The sequence below is a fragment of the Aptenodytes patagonicus genome, chromosome 4 (genome assembly GCF_965638725.1).
Source record: "Aptenodytes patagonicus chromosome 4, bAptPat1.pri.cur, whole genome shotgun sequence".
Lineage (NCBI taxonomy): Eukaryota > Metazoa > Chordata > Aves > Sphenisciformes > Spheniscidae > Aptenodytes > Aptenodytes patagonicus.
This window is the reverse complement of record NC_134952.1, coordinates 29598082-29615594: the sequence shown is the minus strand read 5'-3', so window position 1 is coordinate 29615594 and position 17513 is coordinate 29598082. Positions and strand designations below refer to the sequence as shown.

The following is a 17513-nucleotide window of genomic DNA, read 5'->3' as shown; positions in this document are numbered from 1 at the left end:
ACTAGTGAATGAAAGCTCTTTTATATATATATATATATCAAACAGCCATCAGCTCAGTGCTCATAAAAGACAGAAACTCCCATTGCCATTGAGAAAACATTTCCAATGAAGCAGGCACTCCACCATTGACGTCTCAATCTTGAGCTTATAGGGAGACCCACAAAACATCCTCAAAGATGAATCTGGAAACTAAGCTTTATGGCTGTATTGTTCATAACCAGAAAAGTGAAATGATATGGGTACAAAATACTTGTGGAAAAAGCTGCTGCTTATAACCCTAGCTAGTTTAATTGCACAGCACTCTGAATGGCTGTACTTGGTGGAACAGAGGAGGTAGCGACTGCAGTATGGGTTGAAATATTTTACATGAGTTTTGTCAGGAAGGAAAATACTGATGGGTCTGTGAGTTCAGATCAGTTGTTCTAACCTGTACTTAACCTGAAATTTGTTGCTTTGGTTTGACCTAAAGAGGAGCTTGTGTGCCTGAAAACTTTCCTGAAAACTTGTATTTTTTTACAGTTAAATCAGGTGGTGCAATAAAAATACTATTCTTCCATAAAAGACAAAGATTAATTTTGTCATTTTTATTTTCCTGCAGTCCTAAAAGTGTTTCAGTAGAGTTTTTTTGTTCTGTCTGGGCTGTTGTTGCTTGTTGGGGTTTTTCTTGTTAATCAAACTGAATAAACTTCATTCTGTTTATGGCATCTTTAATGACAGCCACACAGATCATCTGCCAGTTTGGATCCTTTATATCTAGCACACAGGCCGTCCATTTGAATCTTCATGCATTTCCCAGAATTAGGAATATTTTAAAATATTTTAAGTATTTAACTAATGCCAAGCAAATGCATTTGTTATGCAGAGAAAAATTATTTTTCTCCTGTGTAGTGATTTGCTTATAAGAAATTAAGCATTCAGTGACTCTAAGGTTGATAATATACCATATGTATAGTAATTAAATATTACTGAAACATCTGTGACACACCTTCAAAACAACTCTTCTCCTTGCTTGTTTTCTAAAGGCAGAGTCCCAGCAGGGGGCTCCCAGGTAACACTGAGCAATCTTTAGTAGTCTTAATGCACACTAGCTGCCCACACTTGGATGATAGTTCTGTATACTTAGAGTCTTTATTTTACTTAAGAAAGGTTTTAGTTGCTAAACTCTTTTGGCTCATCTTAAAGTGTTTCAGTGGAAATTGCTGTTCCTTGAATCCAGAGGTAGATGGTGAAAAGCTGAAATTCTTGCCTTAGATCTTTTAAAAATCTGGCTCGTATAGGTCTTGTGCCAATTTAGGCTTAACACCGTCTAACATCCCAGACAGAGCTTGGAATTCTTATGCATTTTAGTAATTTTCTGCAAACGGGTTAAGTGTATACCCTGTATCAGGAAGAGGCAGCATTAATTGTATTAAGAGCAGAATTATCAGCCTCATGTAAAGTAATAATTTAAAAAATTAAAATTGATATACCATCCTAGAATCCGGCCAAAAAAACAAATGTGCTAATTTTATAGCTGTTTCATTTATTTCTTTTGGTGAAAGACTCAGCAGTTGGAGACCTTGTAACAAGACAAGTAGGCCAGTAGCCAACTGTATTTCAAATGATGCCAGCTGGGGTCAATGGAATAATTTTTAGGAAATAATTTTACAATTTTTTTATTCTCTCCCCTCCCCCCATTTGCAAAATGTCTGACTAAAGATTTCTCAAAAGTATTTCTTCAGAAACACTTCTTTAGGTAATGAAATATCTCTTGTAGACTAGTTTATGAGCTAATAAAATAGAAATTGAGTTGTGGTTTTTTTTTTAATTGGACTCCAAAGCTGTATTCCACAGATGTTTTCTGACAGAAGAAAATAATGGGAAATGGGTTAAGACATTATTTGAACTAAATCCTTACCAATAAAATAAATATGTGCAACGTTTTTCTTTCCGTCCCTTGATCAGAACACACTAAAACTAATAAATACAGCATTGGGGACATACAGGTGATTTACTTGGATAACTGTTAGGCCTTTTAAAAACTCTTAAATGTTATCTCCCATTTTACCAAAAAATAGATAGCCTTAAGAGATACGGTCTTTCCTTTGTAAAAAGGTTTATCATCAAACCTGAGAACAAGTTTAAAACATCCCACATCAGCTAAAAAAATAAAAAATGTTAAGTTTTCCATACCAGATTTACTTTCCAGTTTCTTCATTTACACAAATATATTAGGAACAGGACTGGAAGTGGCTTTATGCTTCCAGTATAACCATTTGATCACACTGTCTTACATAGTTTACAAATCCATCTATCTAAAGATTATGAAAAATGCTGCATTTGTAGTCTCTTGTGACCATGCTCTTGGAGGTGGTTAGAGTGGATCTGCTAAAAGAGACATCAGCAGCATGCAACAGAACATCAGATAGTTAAATTTCCCAGGCCAAGGGGTGCCAAAGGGTCTAAACTTCCCCAGATTTCTTCTGCCTGTGCCATGATGCATGGGAGATGTCAGCTTACCCTTTGTATGTAACTTTTCTTCTCAGATGACAAACTTTTCTGTCTGATCTATAGAAATGATGGTAATATAAGAGGGTATATACATATCTTTTTTGGAAGATGATTGGTGTCTTGTTGGACCAAGCCTATTGTTACGCACGTGGCTTTGAAAAATTGGTCTTTGGCATTTTTTCATGAATGTGAAGAACTGGACACTTTTCACATGTGGAAAATACAGTTTTGCAAAAAGGAAGCATAAATAATTTGTACTTGTTTTGATTTGTTTTTAGCTGTTCTTTCCAAAGAGAAGCTAAGTGTATACACTTACTGACCTGACTCTAGGAAGGACCTGTGTGTGGGGGTTTTTTTTTTTGTGTGTATGTGTTTTGTTTGGTTGTTTTGGGGTTTTGTGTGTGTTGTGTGGGGTTTTTTGTTGTTGTTGTTTTTGGGAGTTTTGTTTGGCTGTTATTTTTAAAGGAATTTCAAGAGCTGGAGCCAATGCCTCTGTCAGTGGGACATGTTGTTGTTGGTACTGAGGTCGGAGGCTGTGACTGCTGTGTTACTCTGACTTGCGAGCAGGTACCTCAGCTAAGGTGAAACCAGGCTGAGGGAGCTGAGGCTGATGTTGCTGCCTGATGATTTACTCAGAGATCAAGAAATAGTCTGCAGTCAGTTCAGACTCCCATGTAGGTCACTCCCATGTAAATCTACCTATTGTAGGTTTAACTGCTGAGTGAGTTTCAGGTTGCTTTGTCCATGCTTTTGACTCTTGCTTTAGGCTCCAAGTAGCTCCAGTACCTCTGATACTTCTAGATTCTTCCCTGAAAGATGATGTCTAATTATATTTGTAATCCAATCAAATACATCATCCAAAACTACATAAATTGTATTTGAAGTACCTACCTCCTCGTATCTGCTCAGGCTGACTTCTCAGTCTAACAGAAAGAGGTCAGACTTGCAGTGTAAGGTGCGATTGTATTACCAATGCTATAGCAATACTTGGTAATCTCACCTTGTTAACAGCTTTATAAATTAAAACATTCTAGTTGTCACACAGTTTGCCTCTTAAAACGAGGTCATATTTGCCTGGCAGTTATGAGACCATGTATGTTGATACTCTAGCAAAAGTGCCAAAGAGAAGAATGTACTATTGTATTTTATAGAGTAATTAATTTTACATTTTGTTATACTCAAGGGCGCGGCTATTTTCTAGATTGTAAATTCTCTTACAGCTACTTCTAAACTAGGCCACTGATATTTGAGAAGAAAGGCTAATCCTCTTTTAAGTGGAGATATTTGTAGAAGAGTGAGGGTTAAGGAGAAAATACATTGTCTGAAAACTTTTTTTTTAGGCTTGATTATTTGCATCTTAGCATTGTACTCAAAACCCACTTCTTAATCTGTCTTAAAATTACTTAAAACCACTGTGTTTGATTTCCTTAGTGAATTAATCAAGGCAGGGTTGCTCTTGATGCTGATACCTTTAAACACTTGATATGGTACAAGCCAACCTTCTGCACTGTGCAGCACAGAGCAGGTACAGCCTGACGGCTGTGAGCTTTGTGACAAAGGGGATGTCTCTGAGAAGCAGCAGCGCCCACAACCTGGCACCTCTTATTAATTTTCCTTTTTCACTTTGTGTGGTGTTAGCGAATGGGCTGTCCCAGCATTTGTTCAGGATTTCAGCAGCTTTAGGGTAGTGTTCGTTAGGACAGTTCTTGTCTCTTAGAGAGAATACCGACATTAAGACTCCTCTTTCTTGTGGATCTAAGTGCGTTCATCAATTTGGTGCAGTTCTGGTAAAATATTTGCTGCCTCCCCTAGGGCCTTAATTTATCTGCCTGATACATCTATTGCATAGAAAAGTACAGATTTACCCCTCACCCCCCGCCCCTCTAATTTTGGTTGAACAGCTAATTCACTGATGTCACTGATCAACATGAATATAAATGAAATGAGAGTGAGGTTGGTTTTAAGCAGCTAAGAACTTACGTTTTCTCCTTCGATAATAATTGTTCTCGGCATACTCGAAATTAATAGCATGCAAATTGGAAATCTGCAGCAAAGTACAACTTTAATTACTGTCCCTTTTAAATTTTTATTATTAGAGGGAAATGGATTTGCTTTTTTTATTAAATGTCTTTTTAATAAATTTCAAGACCTGGAAAACACACATACTGTGGTATCTACCAAATGTATGCTGATATGAAATGCACTACTTAAAGTATGTTAGCATACTAGGATTCAGCACAGATCTCTACTGTTATGTACCTGTATATAGCATTATATAAAAACATACACTAAATAATCTGTACTGCTAACAATACATACCAGCAGTGGTTAAATTCCAGTGGTTTTTAGAAAAGCTTTTGCCTTTTTCTTTCAAAAATACAAATAAGTGGTGTAACTGTATATGTCCATTTGGTGTTCCTTGCAAAGTACAACCAGCAAGAAATGTGTTCAAAATCTAGTATTTCAGGGAAAAAGCAAATATTGTAAAGTTACGCAAACTTAAGCGCTAACTTCTAGAGTATGAAGATGAAATATGTACCACCACAGGGGTGTGTACGCAGCTGGCCACACTGATACAGTAGGAGTTACATAGCTCACTTGTGAAAAGCTTGTGGGGATTTTCTTTCTGGTTGCTCAATTATAAGATATCTGTGCACCTAACAGGTTATTGGGCACGAGCTTTTATGGTTTGTGAGAGGAGAAAGCTGAGATAGTAAATATATAAAAGCTCCTTTCTCATCTGATACCTACCGCCTAAAAGCAAGTAAAGAAAGAAATACTCGTAAAAAAAATTGCCTATGCTACTATTGGATGAAGTGATTCTTAGAGTGTATATAAATTTATTTGAAATTCTTCTTGATCAAAGGTACTTCAGTGTTAATCTCTGCCATTAAATTTATTTTTACTTAATTTCTGTCTCCCAATGTGAGGCAACTGTAAATAATAGCATTATTTATACACACTAGAGATGAGCTTTGGTGTGAATGGAGTTCTTTCAAAAATAAATAAATAGTAAAAAAATGTAAAGACCATTATATTTAGAAGTGCAATTTTGATGCAGATTGGGTTGACAGTGGCAGAGTAATAATTCCAAACTATTGGAAGACCTTTGCACTTCTGATATGAGAGAAAGGGAGGACTTGCTCAGATTTAGTAGGCAGAACATAGTCTGTAAAATAGAGGTTAAGAAAATAATCCAAAAACAATTTATACCATGACAGTAAGAGATGATGTGCTGTATAGAAAATATGTAATCCATACTTTGTAGTGTCCTTCAGTTTTAAATTAAACATTTGTTAAATGTTGTCTAATTATTTTTTATTGTTCTTTGCATAGTAGTAATGTGGTTAAATAGTATTTTAGCAATATTAATATATTTAAATAGGTGACATATAATTTCAGTAATCTGAGTTTGATCTAGCATCTGCTTGAATGAAGTGGTCTTTGAATAAAGCCTAGTGGGCTTTGCTCTACAAAATGCTTATAATTCAGTTCTTCAAAGTGCTGTAGTTGATAGCCACAATCAATTACAGCATCTAAATCTTGTGTTTAAATTCAAGCCCGTGAAGCCTGTTGTTGTGACTCCACCAGACTGCTTATGTACTTAACTACTGATTACAAGAGCCACCACTCACATATTTAAAGCTGAGTCCGTGTTAAGTACTTGTGCATTTTTGTTGTTTGATTTTTTTTTTTTAATACACTCTCTATAGGAGTCATTCAACCTGAAGTGTTTCCCTACCTTCCCTAGGTTATTTTCACATTAAAAAGTGCTATGTGAAAATGGAACAAAAATTAAGTTGGCTGAAATTGGAGGAAAAAGTTCCAAATCAAATACAGGGAATTATCTGACAATTCAGTAGGAGTTTATGAATAGTTGCTCCCCACAGAGCTGCGTGTTTCTGCCACGTCTGTTGTTTATTGGGGGTAAGGGGGGGGGGAGATTTGCCACGCATGCCACTGCAGGGGTTTCAGTTTGCGTGCTGTCAGTGATGAGGAGAGCACCTCTTTTTTGGGATGGGCAGCTGGTGGCTTCCCCCTGGCTGTTTGTGAGGCCATTTGTGCTAAAGGAAGACAGCAAGGCTGTCTCTGAGTTACGTCTGGGACTTCTTACCCTGCCCTGGCAGCTGGAGATGGACCCTAGCTTTCTTCCTTTTTCTTATAGTTTTGAGTCTTCCATTTCCATTTGTGGTATTTATTAACTACCAATGTGCCTCCATTTTGTGCTTGACACTGGATAAAACCTCAGTGTTTTGGAAGCAGTCTTTTTGGTTTGCACAGAGAAGCCCATAAGCAGTTACAGGTTTTCTGGTTTACCTGCAGTAGTAAAGGTCTACATAAATCACGCCCCGTAAGTTTTAAGGGCTGTACTTACTTTTGTCTTAAATTTCCTCAGTTTTGGCTGTGTGCTTTCAGTTATAAATTACTACAATGATCTCAGTCTCAGGTATTCTTCATCAAACGATGTTAAAGAAAGGATAAATCCCTGTGTTGATTGGTATGTTACATTATGTATAACAAATGTGTGAGTAAGGTAGTAGTGAGATTGCATTTCACTGTATATACAGCATTACACGGACATAGCATAAAGGTTACAAATCCAACTACTCCAGAGCGAGGAGGTGCCTGAACTGAGATTGTCTCTTCAATTTCCAGCTGTGGCGTTAAGCAGTGAAGTACACAGCAGCCTCCGGGGATGGGTATAGAGCACTGCAGTACATAAAGTTTCCCCACCAGTGCCCAACTAAATATTGGAGAAGTAAAACAATGATGAACTGAGCTTCATGCAGCAAATGGACTAAATGTGCTGGTCCCCCACTGATTTATCATCCTGTAGCACTCTGTCCTTTCCAATCTTTGTACATTAAGTAGGGGAATAAGAAACCGAAAGAGTTCCTTAAGAAAGAGTACTGGGAGCAGCTGGAGGAGGCAGGTTTGGGGAGAAGTGTTCATGCCTGGAGATGAGTGTAGCTAAGCTGGCGGGGAGTGTAAATATGTGTTTCAACATCTAAGCTGGAGAAAAGTCTGGCTGGACCTAAAAAAATATTTCTGAAATGCAATGGGCCCAGTGGGGAAGTAGAGCTGTGTGCTGCTACTGCCGCGTTGCCTGCTGCTAGCAAGTTAGATGGGTGCAGGGGATACCCAGCCTGGGGAGGAGACAACCATTAAAAAAAAAAAAAATTGAAAAGTACTTTTTATTTGAACTAGAGTAATGCAGTGGTTGTTTGTGGTGAGCTTAGGAGTGGCTAGGTTACAGTTCCTTTATTCTTGCTATTTTTTGTTTTGTGTCTGAACATAATTACATCTCTTTGTTTTTCAGACACAAACCACATCTCTCTGTGTCTGAAAAACAAAGAGAGAAAATACAATTTCTGCAGGATTCTTTTATTCTGTTCCACATTTTTTCCCCTCAACTAGAGCATGTAACTGTTCTTCAGTTAGATTTGCTCACTCATTCACTAAAAATGAGTAACGCTGAGAGTATCTCGCTCCCTGGCGCTCCTTCACCTTTCTTGCATAGAGCTATGAGACAGACTACAACTGTACTGCCTCCTTCCAGCAGTATTTAAACAAGAACATCCCTCAGCCTCCGCATAAAAAAATAACCTGTATCTTAGTACGCCAGTGCCTGCTTGAGTGTTATTGTGCTTCATGCAGTAAATTGCAGACTGTAGCTGTATTGAGATGATAAAATATATATTTTCTTTTTTCTCAGAATGTATTATACAAACCAGTTTGCAGTTTCTATCAGATTAACTGCAGTGTGTGGGAAATGACCCAGGACAGACTGCGTCAAATTAACCAGCTTTGAACATGGTAAGAATGATCCTGAAAATGCATTTTACTTTATGGCAATGTCACATACTGATGGTGCTGCAGCTCCCACGCAAATACAGACGATGTTCTCTGTTTTGACTTTATAGCAGGGTGGAAGAGTCCTTGCTCAAGCATGAGCGAGCATAAATGACCTTTGGTGCTTTTTTTCCTTTGCTAACCACCAAGGGTAAGGAGTAGCTCTTTCTCCTACAGCTACTGAAGCCTGGTTAATAAATGCAGCTGTATTTTGGCCGTGCATGCTGTCTTCCATGCACAGACTGTTGGTTCCAACTGCTTTCTCCCCGTGGGTTTAGGTACTGATCATTGCTCACTCATTTCCTTGCACCAGCCACGCCGTGCCCAAGGACTGGGTCACAGACTAGGAAGAGGAGATGACAGCAGGACTGATAGAGGGGCACAGACAATTCGAACAGTCCGCAAGCAGCGGGAGGGACAAAGAAGAAAATCCATCTGCCTCCGGATCAATCTGCCGTGTCCTCTTCCTCTCCTTTTTTTCCTTCTTAGTTAAACAAATGCTCCTAGCAGTGCATCTCCTGTGATTAGGGGCCATGCTGGCTGCCCATCAGGCACGTTTGCTCGTTTAAGGGTAGTCTGTTGGAAGAAAGTTTGCAGCAGGCCCAGTGTGACCTGTGGCAGGCTGAGCTGGCATCCACAACGCACATGTGAACTGCCCCCCTCACCCCTACCCCTTCCTAATAGCTGTACATTGAGGAATGTATTAATTTGCTTGTGAATCCTGAAAAGTGACCCTCAGAGACTGAAATGTTTTGGGAGGTGGAAGAAATGACAAATATTTGATTGACTTATTTTTGCAAAGTTCTTGTGTATCTTCAGGTTTCAAAAATATAAAGGAAGTCCCAAATTGGTTCTTGTGAGCCTTAATACCGTGTAACCACATATGAAAACACTAAATAGGAGGAAGTAAAGTTTTCTGTGTCAGCTGTGATCTAATGTCTTGCTCTTCCTTGGATTCTTTACTCCAGCATAACACGACTTCCTTTTTTTTTTTTTTTTTTTTTTTTTAAAAGATGCCCACTGCTAAATCTTTTGGCATTGATACATGGAAGAAATAGCTTTTTTGTATCATTTTCAAAACTACTCTATCACCTGATAAAAGAATGCTCTATAAGTTGCCCTGTATTTTCCTGTAGAGTAAAATAAAAAGTAGCTTTTTATTTCAGTTAGATGACATCATTTTTTATCATTTAGAAGGATTGCAGTAATTTTTTTTTGGCTGGAGCTGTTTAGTAACACAGGTGAGGACAACCTATTGAGTACCAGCGTAGGTAGGCTGCTTGTTGCCATGATGGGATGTTCTCAAAAGTACCCAGTAACTGACTCTTTAATCAAACCCATGAAGGTGTTTGGAGGAAAACCAAAACTCCGTAGCCCCAAATCATGGCAATACAAAACCAGTCCAAAAAGCAGTGAAATTTCACTGTACTAAAAGATGTGAGCTCCTGGCTAGCAAATTTCTTTAGTAACTCTCAGATATATCACTAAAATAGAGACAGTCAAGAAGGGAAGTTTACACTTGAATTTACTTTTAAGACTGTATTTAAAACAAAAGCATTCTGCATTTAAATATAGCTTTTCTTGTATTCCACCTTTAGGATATGCTAGATGGACTTCCATGGGTATTGCATGAATAAGTGGTTAGTAAATCCAGTGTTGCATGGGTCAATTCACATTTGTGAATTGGTTGGAGATACATGGATGTCTCTTGCAGTGTTTACGTCACAGAAGACCTTCTTTCTGTAAGACGTGGTGAAATAAGTCCTTACATTGAAGGCAAAGATCATCCTTCACCCCTGTCCCCTTGCAGTTGTAGCAGTGCCTAGCAAAGTGGCATCCTCTGCTGCAGCAGTATAAAAATGTGTGGTCTCACTAAAACCAAAGGTGGTTGGTGCTCCAAGCCAGACCTTCACGTGCTTGTCACAATATGCTCAGTCCTCCTGCCTTGAAATAAATGAAGTCCTGCTCTAATGAAAGATGGGTTTGTGTCTGAACGTCAGAAGGAAGGGAAATCTGTGTAATGGTATCACTGAAGGTATGCTGCACTTCTTAACAACTAATACTTTTGAAGGTTATGTTTCTTTCACCACACCAGATGAAATTCTGCTGATGTTTATTTTGAGGCAATATCATGATAACAGAACAGATGTCTTGGAAGCAATAAGATGTCATTGTTCTAGTGAACTGCTGAGAATTAAGAGGTGGCATAAAAATACTAGGAAAGGATGATTTAAATCAGAGCTTCTTTCTTGACATCATGGCATAAGAATGTGAGTATGGAATTTAATACAATAAATTAATGTTTCCTTAAATATCTTAAAGACAGATTACATCTCTAGCATCTTACCCAGGAAAGAGGAAGAAAGGACAAGCAAAAGAAACAACAGCATGTGTTGGTTTGAGAATCTAGATTTCTGAGAGAGCTAGAGAATCTTGCCTGAAAAGGCAATAAAAGTAATGAGAGATGCTGCTAGTGCCAAAAGGGTAATAGCTAATGGGATCTGATGAATTATTAAAAATGGGGAAAAAAAATAAAGAAGAATCCAGTATTTTACCAGCTGTACTGGGACCAGCCTAGAGCTGTCTCAGACATGAGCCTCATGGTGCTGCAGGTTTGCACATTGACTCAAAGGGATTTTTTTTCTTTCTCTTAGGAAGCAGGTGGCTATACCACAGAAAATAATAATAGCTGCTGGTGGGAGTACTTGATAGAAACTGAAGAATCATGCACTTCAGGTACATAATACTTAGCAGTGACACTCAACTTCCCTGGCATATTTGAAATGGAATTCAGTGGAAATATTAATGTGGAGTTAAATATGTTTATGTGTGTTTACTTGCTTGGGCAATAGGATGGAAGAGTTATTTTGAATACTGTTACGCATTATTCATGACTGAATAATTAACAGAAGTAGCATTTGCAGTAAGAGACATAACAGCAATGCATGATTTTAGAGGGCAGGTTTAGGAGTATTCTGTGTCTGTACAAGTTTATATGCACACATCGTTCTTTAAACTGTGGGGATAGAGCAGCTGAAAGTTACTGGTAAAAATAGCTAAAGGGACTGTTTTTTTTTTTTCATGATAGAAATAATACTATAATGGAGACATACTGAAGTGATAATGCTTTATTACGTGATCTAAAACCAGTCCAGTGTATTCAATACATATTTCCCCTGTTTTTTCATCTGTAAAGCCAGATGATTAACCTTGTTTTATTTTTCCTCAACTCTGTTGAGACTGAACGTTGCATTGATGCCAAACTGCCAAGTACATGGATGCAAGCAAAGCAGGTTATTTAAAGCTGCTGTGATTGTTCCAATTCCTGTTTAAAGAAGCCAGTAAAATTTCATATCTGAGCCTGAAAAGAAACATTTAACTCTGGACTGAAAATAGAAAATTTGTGTGGGGAATAGGAGGCACGGGTGAAAGCAAGCATTTAAATCATCCCTGAGAGATGGTTTGAGGCCCTCCCTAATTTGCTGGGAACTCAGACCCTGGTCTGCAGTGTAATTGGTGTTGTCTGTCTTGTTCAAGTCATGCCAGGCCAATGCTCTGTCTTCAGTAATGAAAGTGAAACTCGCAGGTCACAGCACAACTCCCACCTCTGTGAGAGATTTGGTGATACTGTCTTTAAACTCTTTACTGCACAGAAGCCAAACGCAAGCTAGTATGTTGCAAAGTTTCTTCTCTACTCGTGAGACTAAGATTGGACCTGTGCTCAAATTTCTAACAGGCAATGCTGAATTTTACCTAAGAACAATTTCTGCAGTGCTTTCTCCTGTTTTATTTCGTATGAGGCAGATGTGTCATCTGGTATATGAAGAAATTGCTGTTTGTATGATCTAAAGGTAATCTGTAGACTGACAGAAGCATATTTATTACCATGAGGAAAGTGACCACTAATAGATGCAAACTTAGTGCAGTAATTGCCATCTGTTGTACGAAACCTGTTTCAGTGTCTCTTAACTTCATTCTTTCTTCTGCTCATTTGTTATCTTTGTCTTTGATCAAATCTTTCTTGTGGGATGGGGACACTACATGTGTGTTCACTGGCAGGTGGCAGACCAAAGTCTGCTCACCAGATGTGTCTAAACAGCTGCCTTGTCCTTGGAGAAAACACGGCACATCAGCTTGAGCTGTGAAAAAGACCTGACAGCGGAATGTCTCTTTCTGCATGTGGTTGGCGATGACAAAGCTGTTGGTGGAGATGGTCATATCTGTCAATATTTGGCCCTGCTGCAGCCTGAGCCCCTGCTGCCTTCTCTGGGGTGAGAAAGTGGGGGAGTCCCGAAGCCTGGGAGAGCCCCAGGTTGCCCCTGTGCCAGCGTGCATTAAGGGCATGAGGCAGGGGTGAGGGAGGAGAAGGGAATTGCCCAGTACTAGAGTGCAAGTGTGTGGAATATAGGTTGCACTTTATGTGTGGGGTTTTTCTGTTTGTTTTTCTTTTTTTTGGTTTTGTTTGGTTTTCCTACCCAGAGCAGTGAGGTATTGGATGGAGTGTTAAGTTGCAGAGCTGCAGCTGTTGCAGAGTTGCAAAACTGCTGCTTAACCATTCAAATGGGAATGGTTATTTAACCATATGAACTAGCAACCTCGTTATGTGAAGGTGACCATCTTTGCTGTTGCACTGGAGGTTTGCCTGAGCACCTCTGAGGGGAAGAGCACAGGCATTATGCTCGGGCAGGGTCACAGCTTCTCGGCCAGGCTGGTGCTTTGTGGATGAAGCACGTGAGAAGACTTGCAGCAGGTTCACCAGATGTGTCACAGCTTTTGCTACCTCTGCAGAAGACAATTATTGATATCAGATGTATGGCACGTATATGGAAGTACATGCATGGCATACATTTCTAGGTGTAGTTTATATTGCATACAACTGCTTGTGAGGGACTACTTGGCTCTAATGTACATTCTTGCCACTGTGCAAATCCTGGAATGTAAATAAATTTAGTTCCTGGCCTTAAAAAAAAAAAAAAAAAAAAAAAAAAAAAAAAAAAAAAAAAATTGAAAAGTTCTCAGGCCAAAAAGCCCTCTAATGATAACTGCCCTGCTAAGCTGATTTTCAGGAGTAAGTTTGATTGAAAGGAACCGTAGGAGGTCTGAAGGCAATGGGAAAGATGTATTTTTCAAATGCTTTGTTTAGCAGACGATAATGACAGCCTGTAGTTTATCAGCTATTTCCTCACGGGTTCCTTGTTTTCTTTTTCATGACTGAAGTAGCAGGTTTTTCTGTACTAGAACAGATCTGGCTGTAGCAAAGTGCCTGTGTGGTCCTTGGTAGCGACTGATGCACTGCCTGCGAATCTGACAAGTTCAAAGGAAAACTTATGATGAACAAAAATAATAATTTTTAAATGCTTGAATTGATGGGGTGGAAGGCTTCTTCTAAGTGCATGGGTAGTGTTGTATTTTAAAAGGTTATGTTTTTATAGGCTAAGAGGTCATTTCAAACTTTTATTTTCAGTAAGCTCTAAGTTATCTTTCCCCAAATATTATTTTCATTTTGAATTGCTGCAGCAGTTTGGGTTTTTTTCAGTCCTGTCTTAAGTATCGTTTTGAGGTATTTCAGCTGGGTTTTATGCTTTATGATTTTTTTTCTGATTAACTGAAGTATGCTTTCAGGTTTATATTCTCTGGACGTTATTTTCACTGTTGAATGATACAGTGATCAAAGGTTGTTTCAAGCAGGGGATGGTTTTTTTTTCCAAGCTCAGCTACCTTAACTTTAAAAATAATTCAAAGCGTACTCAGGCTCTGCAGCAACTTCAACATAACAAATAACTTGGTTTAATTTTAATTTTACATTTGTGTACCTCATCATTAGATTGCGCCTGTTAAGATTTTAGAATATATTTTTATCTACAGGGGTTGAACATAGTTTGCACTGTATGAAGAAGCAGTTATGGTGTGAAGAGGCAGTGATAAATCAGGGCAGATTAAAGAAAATCTGTACTCGGATGTATAGATAATCCTTAGGACATTTGAAAATTTAAATGAATTCTTTTTATTCCCTACCAAATGCTGGTCACATTTCTTCAAATGACTCCCAATTTTATATTTTACATTGTTCTAAAGAACTGCTGGAGAATTTCAGAAGGAAGGAAGTGTTTGTCTAAGCTATGATTGATTACCAGGTGAGAACCATAATAAAGAACTCATTAGTAGTGTTATCATGCTCAGAACAACTGAAAGAAACAGGCATTAGGCTTTGTTAGTTATGGCTACAGCTATTAAAGGTAGTTTTGATGCCCTGAGGAAAATTCTTGGATGTATTATGGTGGTCTAGACGGAGTATTTGCTGACTCATAAGCTGCACTAAGAAACCAGGAAAAAGGCAAGGAGAGCAGCATCGGTACTACCTGCACTTACCAATCACGACTTGCATTCTGCCAGGACAGCCATATATCCAATTAAAAAACTCAACGTACCGTAGGCCATATAGGACTGTCCCATCTGGATGGAGTCGAATCATTCGGTTTTTCACTGTCACCCCATGGACAAATGACTTCTTGTCATTTTGGAAATACGTGTCCGGCACCCAGAGCTGGTCAGCCACTCTGTTGTCCAGAGTTAGGTTCAAAGGTATTCCAGAATAAGAGAGCCTTTTATCCCTCCAGGACTGCTGGAAGTACATGGTCAGGGTGTAGTCCTAGGGAAGAAATAAGAAGGGCTTTTTGTGTTTTGCATACTGATTACCTTAACAGAAGTTTATTTTTAGATAACTCTCAGTAACTGAGTATTAGTAGCAATAGGAAATTTAAGGATCGTTAAGATGTTGTTGTCATTAACCATGATCGTAAGCCTTGGCTTGTTTGTGTTAGTGTCGAACTTCACACCACTCACCAATGGTAGTGACCACCTGCGGTCATGGGCTTTCAAAACCTCCTGAGCCAGAGGGAATACACGGTACATTTGGGTCTCCAGCCTGTGGATCACGCTTGCACGTGTTTTGATAGGTTTTCTTTAATGTGAAAGAGCAGGGTTTAGCTGACCTCAGCCAAATAGCATTGCATACCATTGAGGACACTCTTTTGATATTGCCTGTCTTTGTCCTGAAAGATTCCCCCCACAATCCAGAAAGGCCAGCAGTTCCTAGACCTCCTGAGAAAGAGCAAATACGATCTCAGAACATATAATGGACAAATTCCCATTCTGCATCTGCTGAAGCTGCCAGATGTAATGACCTTAGACAGCTGGGCACATCTCACCTCCGCCTGGGGAATGTGGTGCTATTACCACATAGAAAATGAACATCTCTTGATTATCATGTTGTGGCTTAGGTGAAATACCATTTATGCAGTCCTTCAGCTTTCACTTAGTCTGAAAAGAAATTGTTCTAAAACGCTTCTGGTCTGATTTACTTCCTCGTGTCTGTCTTTCTGGGAATTTGGTGATTTTAAAGGTAGTCAATTTTTTAAAGTGGAAAAGCCCGTGTACTTTGTAGCTGATGGAGTTCTTAAAAGATGACTTGAACAGCAGTATGTGGAGTATTAGTTTTCTCTTCCTCATCTCCTCCCCCAGCCCCCTTTTCAAGTGGCAGGTCACTTTGTCACACGTCTTAATGGTAGAAGTGTAGCAAAATTATAGATATTATTGAAAAAAATGGTTAGGGGTAAGATTTTCTTTTATGTGAAGGAAAGCCTTACCTCTGTCATCTCTCAAATCCTAGCCTGGACTGGACTTTTTGAAGAAATAGAGAATAAAAGCTGTCTGATGTGATTTACTTTCTTCATCTTCAGCGGCTTCTTAAGACTGTACCGTTGCCATGAAATCAAAGCAGAGTTGCTACCTTTCAAAAAGACTTTCTGCCTGAAATGTTGAATCTAGCAGAGCTATAGACTTATCATCAGTAAAAGAAGTTAATGAAAACACTGTTCTTGCTTGCCCTGGGCCTGTAGTGGTTGTTTTGTATGGAGGAAATGCCATGACTTGATGATCAGTGGTCACATACAATAGGACAATTACCTCCATTCCGAGCACCGATTTGCAAGGATTTCCTAGATACGCCCTTTTCCGGGCCTGCAAGACGATGGTTACCCACGAAAGAGCCAAGAGGTGGTATGCCAAAGGCGTAAGTTTTTTTGTTTTGTTTTTTTTCCTTGCCCAGGTAACTAGGAGGAGGTCAGGACAGCTTCTTTAGCTTTTCAGACCACGCTGGTCAAGCCTGGAACTACAAAGTAATGCAGTGGGGTGTATGCTGTGCTCTGCTGAATAGGTGATTTATAATTTAAATAGCAGTATGGAGAAGCATGTTTTTGCCAAGGAGGCAAGTTTTTGAATGTACAATTTGAATAGAGTTGGGTTAGAAGCAGACACTTAAAGAGAAGTTAAATCCTTGCCCTTTGTTTCTCTTATGTATATGCAGACCCACAGATCAGATGGGAATTGGATGAGGAAAAAAAAAAGAAAAGAAAAAAAAAATCACTATTCTGGTGCAGTTTTAATGTTGTATCTGTTTTCTAGCCTGTCCTATTTCAAGCAATTTTAGGTAGAAAAGCTTTCATAAATGGCTGACACAAGTTAAATCCTCAGTGCTTCACTTAGTATCCTCTACATCTTCTTCCTGATTCAGCAGAGCCTATGCAGTCTGCAGCACAGATAGAATACAAATTCCAATTATACATAATTATCTTTTCTCCTTCCTGCTTTCCTTTATATTTTCACTAGGTCTTAAAGCTGCTTTTGTAGAACTGTCATGCCGTCCTGGAAAAAAGCTAACAATTGAGAGTGGTGCCTATGTGATGGTTCTCAAAGCTCAACCAGGAGTGAAAAATAGCCAAGATAAGCTACAAGAGATCTTAAAGGATGTGATCAGGTGAAAAAAAGAAATTCTGTCTCTTGGTTATGGCTAGTAGAAGAAAATTAGTTGCTATTTTTAGCATCATAATCTGCTTTAGAAATTTTATTTCATCCAGCTGTGCTATATACACAATACTGCTGTTGGTAACACTACCGTAGAGAGAGTGATCCTCTGCCCTGCAATTGTGCTATGCTATGTAGAAGTACGTGGCAAGCCAACCAGTGTTAATAGGGAGAAAAAAAATCTAAGCTTCATCCTAAAGGAATCTCGGTGTTTCTTAACTCAGAAAGAATTATCTATTTTTTTTTTTTCCATTGCCCAGAACGTGGGGGTGTTACTCATTCAGTATTTTAATGAGGAAAATGAAGAG

At 38.8% G+C, this 17513-nt stretch overlaps 1 protein-coding gene across 3 annotated transcripts in view; it reads right to left on the bottom strand.

Annotated features, from left to right (window-relative positions):
• GABRB1 (gamma-aminobutyric acid type A receptor subunit beta1) overlaps window positions 1-17513 on the bottom strand; it is a 143954-nt gene that overhangs the window by 50379 nt on the left and 76062 nt on the right. For all 3 annotated transcript variants that reach the window (XR_012995169.1, XR_012995170.1, XM_076336199.1), the window contains exon 4: window positions 14772-14992. Coding sequence is in view for 1 of the 3 variants with exons in the window: in XM_076336199.1 (XP_076192314.1) it covers window positions 14772-14992 (221 nt within the window). In the remaining 2 variants the exon portion in view is untranslated. The remainder of the gene's footprint in view (window positions 1-14771; window positions 14993-17513) is intronic.